Here is a 6,080-nt window from a genome sequence, read left to right as displayed (position 1 = left end):
AAGCGAATCTGAGCTCAAGTGTCCTCCAAGATCAAAGGGAGCTCAAGTGGCCTCCAAGATGTCTGGATGAATGGATCAGGCCAGGACAGCACAGACCGAGGAACCTTGGAAAACCCGATTCCATATCAACTTTATACAATCGGAAGAAGCTTCAATCTGTAGATCAGTCTGCTACATTTTGTTCAACCAAAAATATACTGACCATGGTGAGTCCATAAATGATACTCCCTCCGACACAAAAAGAATACAACTATCACTTTTCAAGAAGTTGAACAGTTTTAAGTTTGATCAAATCTATTTACACATACTAGTATTTTATAATATCAAATAAGTATCATTAAATTTAATCATGAAATATATTTTTATATAATAAACATATTTGGAGGCATAAATATATTGATATTGTTTTTATGAACTTAATCAAACTTAAGAACATATGACTGATGAGCAAGATCCCAACACAGTATTTACAAGCCAGATGAGCAGGGTACACCATTATGTATAAAGAACTAGGTTTCCCCTAAGCCAGATGAGCAGGGTACACCCTTATGTACACAGAATAGCGTGCTGTCGTCTTCAGCTAAAGTGAGTACGGGTGCCCGCTATTCAGCACTCTGCGAATGGCATCCGTGTTCCATCCAAATACAGAATCCGAGCTGTCAACACGTCCAAGGAAAAGGGGTCACCTGGAGATCGAGATATATGTAGAGAATCTTAACAAAAAAATGTTTGGGCTAACTAAGGATGAGCCTTATCACAGACCGACCGATAATATCAAATATAAGACTCACCTTGGGATCATGATCTCGTGATTGAAAATTCTGTCAGGGATGGCAGGAATGTGGTCCTTTTTCTCATTGGCGAAGTTTATGATCTGGAATAACACCTCGTTAATCGATGACTCCAATGCAGCACGCCTTGTGCTGGTCTCCTCCAGGGCATTCGCTAAGAGCATATTGCACAAAATGTTACTGCTACATTCAATATGTTTATGACAGCCTCACGAAGGCCATGAAACTTTAGTTAGCCAAATTACCTCCGATGTTTGTCAGCCCTTTGGAGCTCTTTGACTTGCTGTATCTTTTTGGGCTGATGACATGCAAATTGATGAACCATTGCTCCCAATAAATGCGCTCTGTTTTGTTGACAAACCAACCTGGGTGTCTGTGTTTCTCGTCGAAGAAAGAGAGGCATATCTGAGATATTCAGTTCAGCCACTAATCTTAATCAGAAGAAAGATGACATAGTTCAGCAGCAACAGAAGTAAACTGCAGCATAATATCAAAATGGTTAATTGTTGTAGTTCAGACCTGGCTTCTGCGATTTGGGTGTTTCTCCACCCAAGCAGTGAACTGGTCTATCTTTTCATCAACTTCCTTTTCTAGTTCCGGTAGACCACATTGTACCTAAACACATGAAAACATCGAAGTAAGCAGTGGCAAAGAAAATGCAAATTAAAGAAAGTTATTAGACTGCAACAAGCAAGGTAATCATATTTGGACAATACATCTGTCATCGTGGTTAAGTTGGATACTGATCAGAGAAAGCAACTTGCTGAAACGCTTGCTGAAACGTTATACAGTGTATCTATCTATCTATAATATAAAAGAGCGAATGAATTGAAAATACATCTTACCCAAAAGTTTTTTACCCACTCTATATTAGAACCCTCGGATCAATCGGTATCTCTAAATCTAATGGAGCAGACTAATCTGTCAGTGGGCCATCAACGCGCTTACAGACCATTGAGAGTCTTATGTGTTCCTGCTGTGCAATTCAGCTCCCTCCGCCCTCCCCAGATCGTCTTTTTTCACCGAATAATTTTTTACCCACCCGCGTACACACAATGCCCCCTCCCGTGCGCTCTCTCCCTCCCAAGATGTAAATCACGGTCATGCATCATTCCTTCTAGAGAACTCTTCTATCTACTGCCTCTTCTCTTCCTTCGCAAGGGTTCTGTGCCCGCGGCGATGGAGGATGGACCAGCATGTGCCAAAGGGCATGGAAGAGAGAGCAGCGCTGCCTGCTTGAGTAAGCTTTGGATTTCTAACACACAAAACATGAGTTGCGGCCCACAGCACATATTAATCTGTTGATCACTTGTCTCTGTTGATTCTAAATTTTACAACTACACATTAAAATCAGTTAGCTCCTTTTGATTCTGGTTTACCGAAAAGTAGATCTCAATTAGACCTGACAATGGATTTTGATCATCCAAAATCTAAATGGATTCAATCCACTTTGGATTTAATTGGATGGATGTTGTTTGGGCCTGGACATTCTTTCCATGAGATCCAAACGCTTTGGATTGGTTTGGATAGAAAGAGCCGGATATCCAAATATCCATTGGACCTCTCCCCTCTCCTCCTGGTGCCTCTCCCAAATGGGCAGCAGCACCTCCACCGCGGCATCTCCAGCTTCCAGCAGTTGCTCGTGGCATCGTCTTCCTCCGGCTGTTCCTGCTACTGCGGCGATGCCTGCGGCCTAATAAGTGTGTGGTGAATGGTGATATGCTTCTCCAGCTTGCCGGATCACGTCTGCATACCTTGGCCGCCTTTGCCGTGTACAGCGTCGACGCGCTCCGGCTTAAATCGTCGTTGCTCATGGCACAGGGTGCTGGTTGCCTCCGCTGGTGCAGCGAGGATCGTCTGGGACTGGAACACCACCTGGTTAGGCTGCACGAGCACCATGGCAAGCACATCCATGATGGCGTCCCACTGCTTCTCTGCCTCCGTCCCTGGAGATGTCTGTTACAGCCCAGGATGCCAGGAGGGTGACCATACTGAAGGAGACGTGGGATGAAGCAGGAACATCTACTGCTGGGAACCTGACAACGTCGTCACGTGAGCTGAGCCAGGCCAGAACCAGCAAACAGGCCAGACGTCCAAGTGTTCGCGTATCCGAGCCACAATGGGCATGATCCATAGGAGCTAGAGCCAGCTGCGCTGCTTGGACACGCCACCGGCAGAGCCGGATGAAAAAGGGGAGAGGCGTGAGCAAGAAAGGTAGCAATTGTATTACCAAAACTCTGAACCCCTCTAAGAACAGACCTCCTTCCACCTGCTCCTCATGTTCTTCCGGGTTCTTCCCTTTCTCGATCCGATTCTTGCTTCTAGTCCTTCTACCCTAACAATGTCGAACAAGGTCAGTGATGCCGGCAAGCTGGAACCGGCTGCTGGAACGGTGAGTACCTCAGGGACAGATGTATTTGGACGATTATTGGATTGGATTTGGATTGACGAGGTACTGAACTAGATTTTTCTGTGCATGACAACGGTTTGGATTGGATGCATGCCTCACTAGTTGGATTCCTTTTGAACTGGGTTGATTGGATGTGAATGCTAGTCCACTTCCAGGTCTAATCTCAATATTAGTAACAGTAATACTGAACCATGGCTCATGGCTACAGCTAAGTGAAGAATTACAATGACAGAACTAATTTGATTGGCCATAATAATACGAGGAAAGAGAAGACAAGCATTCTTGCCACCGCTAGACAATCATATAATATGTGAAATGCCAGTAAACACTATAGTCACAGATTTGGGTTCCAGACATGTTCTTAAATAATCCTATGTCGCATCTTCTTGTAACTTACTAACTTTAGAACACCCAATTATTGGGTCTTTGGAAAAGTTACGTCACTGACAAATATAGGTTACATTTTCTCTTGAACCAAAATCTGGCTTTAGAACCATTAATATAAGTAGTGGTGAAAATTGCAGTTGGGAGTCTGTGAAAAGTGAAAGCATCAATAATTTTCAAATGGAAGTAGTAAATATACAAATATATAGTTACTTAAAGCACAACATCGTGTGCCTTGACCATGGAAACAAACCCAGATCTTAATGCAGGGAAATACTCACATAAGTGATCTCAAGGAAATCACAGTCAACATCTTTGGGGCGAACCAGGCTGAGGGTTCTATGGAAGAATATGGTGTGCAAAATGCCTGCAGCATAGTTCATATTTACCGTATCCATTAGCAGGTGCTATGTAGTATAAAAGAACACACAGAAATACTCCAATTTCTTATTACTAATAGAAGGACCTGAAGTTAAGAAAGATAAGGATCCCCAGAGAAATCTCATGAAGTCATCTATGTGATGAGTGCAGTTACTAATAATCAGGGCGAGTATAAAGGTTAACTATCTGTAGAATGGAAGGAGCTCAAGCACATAGAAGAAGGTTAAGAACTCACAGCAGCAAGGACTCTGGAACCAAGATAAGCACAACAAAGTAGTGAAAAATACACAACATAGTGTCGTGTGGTATAATAATATGATCTGCTGCAGAGAGTAACTCCACTGTTAGCCCAATTTTTGTTAAGCTTCCACTGCCATACATCCATACAGCATTTAAGTTTCCTCATGGGGGAAACCTAGGTGAAATTCACTAGTTAACCATCATCATGATTTCAAAACTGCAACATGAAATTACTCTAATCCAAAAATTATTGGAACCATAACAACAAAGAAGCATGTGAATGAATACAGTACATTAGGGTTTCCGTGTCGTGTCAATAGAGAGCAATTTGTTGGGGGTAATAAAAAGACCCCTTTCAACGAAGACAGAGAGATGACAAGGGATGCGAAAAACTAAGATCTGAGCACTCACATCGCAGCACATCCCTGATCTCCGTCGGTTCCAGCTCCTGCGGCCCAAACACCAGGAAAAAAAAATAAAAAAAAAATAATTCGTCAAAATAAGCGACAAGAAAGCAAGCAAAAGAATTGTAGTGAAACCGAGGCAGGGCTTAGGATCGGTATCGGACCAGCTCCTTCAGCTGACAGGTCTCGCAGTTCATCTCCGTTCGCCGCTGCGGATCGGGGCAGAAAAATCAACCCAAGCAAGCCAGGCTTTTCTCACCAGCAGGTGAAGCAATCGGTCAGAACCGGATGGATCTGCGATTCCAGTAGTTGGAGTAGGGGGGAGGGGAGCGGAACTGCGGAAGAGGTCGAGGGTTGCGAGAGCCGAGAGAGGAAGTCGAGGAGGCGTGCATCAGTTCAGAGTTTCATTCAGATGTGTTCATCGGAGGTGTATTTTCTTTTCTTTTTCCAAGACTTTTTTTTTTCCGAAAGGACTTTTTTTTCAAAACTGATAATTGCCCTGTTCGACTGTTTTTTCGCTGAAAAGTACCGATAGTGCTGAAGAATATGGTGAATGACCATAGGGGTTTCAAATACGAATCCGGACATAATTTGATTCTTCTTCACATAAAACCAAATTTGTTTCGGAGTTGCTAGCGCTCGGATGTTCGATCCAGGCGCTTAGCATCGAACATTACAAATTCCCCCAGAAACGTTAATATGCGAATAAAAAATCCCGCACCGCACCATGCTTATCTGTACGTTGCTTCCTTCCTATGGATCCAGCAGAGTCTTATCATCTCCTCTCCTCTTGTTTCACAAACACAACATTATCATCTCTTCGGTTGCTTCTTTTCACATCGATGCCAGCATTGAGCCGATGAGATTGGCAGCGAGCGTTGCCTACGACGCGGAGACGAAGGGACTCGCCTTGCGACTCGTGCCCGTGCTCGAGATGCTCAACCGTCAGAGAGCGTGGCAAAGGATCCGGCGGACAACAGATGGTTCGATGACGGTGGGGCCTGTGCACTCGATGGTGGGGCCTGTGCGCTCAACAGCGGGTGCCATGGTGGCTTGGAGGATTTGCATGTCATAAGTGATCCGACCAAAAAAATGGCTTTGCAACACGGAGCAATACGAGATGAAACATAAGAAGTTATTGTTTGCAACAACGAGAAATATATGATAAGAATAACATCATTTGATCCATATCGATGTTTAACCACCAATGGCCTGCCACGGGGGTACCTGGGGCAGTATGTTCGGGCTTCAGCGTATGCGGAACTCGACGGTTAACGCAAGAGACAGTCGATTTATCCTGGTTCGGACCCTCGATCGTTGATCGAGTAATAGCCCTACGTCCAGTCGACGTTAGCCTTTTGCGTTGGATTGATTGTCAAGTGTTGTGTTGTTCTGTAAAAGTCTCGTCTCTAGGAACCCTGCCCTCCTTTATATAGTCAGGAGGTCAGAATCATAGTCGGTTTATAATAA

The 6,080-nt window shown here is 44.1% G+C and overlaps 1 protein-coding gene across 2 annotated transcripts; it reads right to left on the bottom strand.

Annotated features, from left to right (window-relative positions):
• Positions 1-361: 361 nt before the first annotated feature.
• Positions 362-5,026, bottom strand: LOC136463236 (autophagy-related protein 101-like). Of its 2 annotated transcripts, none has more exons than XM_066462248.1 (7): positions 4,775-5,026; positions 4,618-4,654; positions 3,867-3,952; positions 1,311-1,406; positions 1,037-1,196; positions 792-945; positions 362-686 (listed from the first exon to the last, which is right to left on the bottom strand). In XM_066462248.1, the coding sequence occupies exons 1-7, from the start codon at positions 4,805-4,807 to the stop codon at positions 683-685; spliced, it is 570 nt and encodes a 189-aa protein (XP_066318345.1). In that variant the 5' UTR covers positions 4,808-5,026; the 3' UTR covers positions 362-682. The 2 variants fall into 2 exon arrangements, with proteins under 2 accessions (XP_066318345.1, XP_066318344.1); XM_066462247.1 differs by having other exon boundaries at positions 363-656.
• Positions 5,027-6,080: the final 1,054 nt, after the last annotated feature.

Source organism: Miscanthus floridulus, chromosome 7 (genome assembly GCF_019320115.1).
Source record: "Miscanthus floridulus cultivar M001 chromosome 7, ASM1932011v1, whole genome shotgun sequence".
NCBI classification, from domain to species: Eukaryota; Viridiplantae; Streptophyta; class Magnoliopsida; order Poales; family Poaceae; genus Miscanthus; species Miscanthus floridulus.
The sequence above is the reverse complement of the archived record's forward strand: the minus strand, read 5'-3'. Positions and strand labels throughout refer to the sequence as shown.

Bases quoted from the DNA above. Each gene is read 5' to 3' on its own strand.
- LOC136463236 (XM_066462247.1), bottom strand. From the start codon at position 4,807: ATGAACTGCGAGACCTGTCAGCTGAAGGAGCTG. The intron at 3,953-4,617 runs GTGAGTGCTCAG...ACTATGCTGCAG, and splicing joins GATCAGGGATGTGCTGCGAT to GCATTTTGCACACCATATTC. The intron at 946-1,036 runs GTAATTTGGCTA...ATATGCTCTTAG, and splicing joins AGGGCTGACAAACATCGGAG to CGAATGCCCTGGAGGAGACC.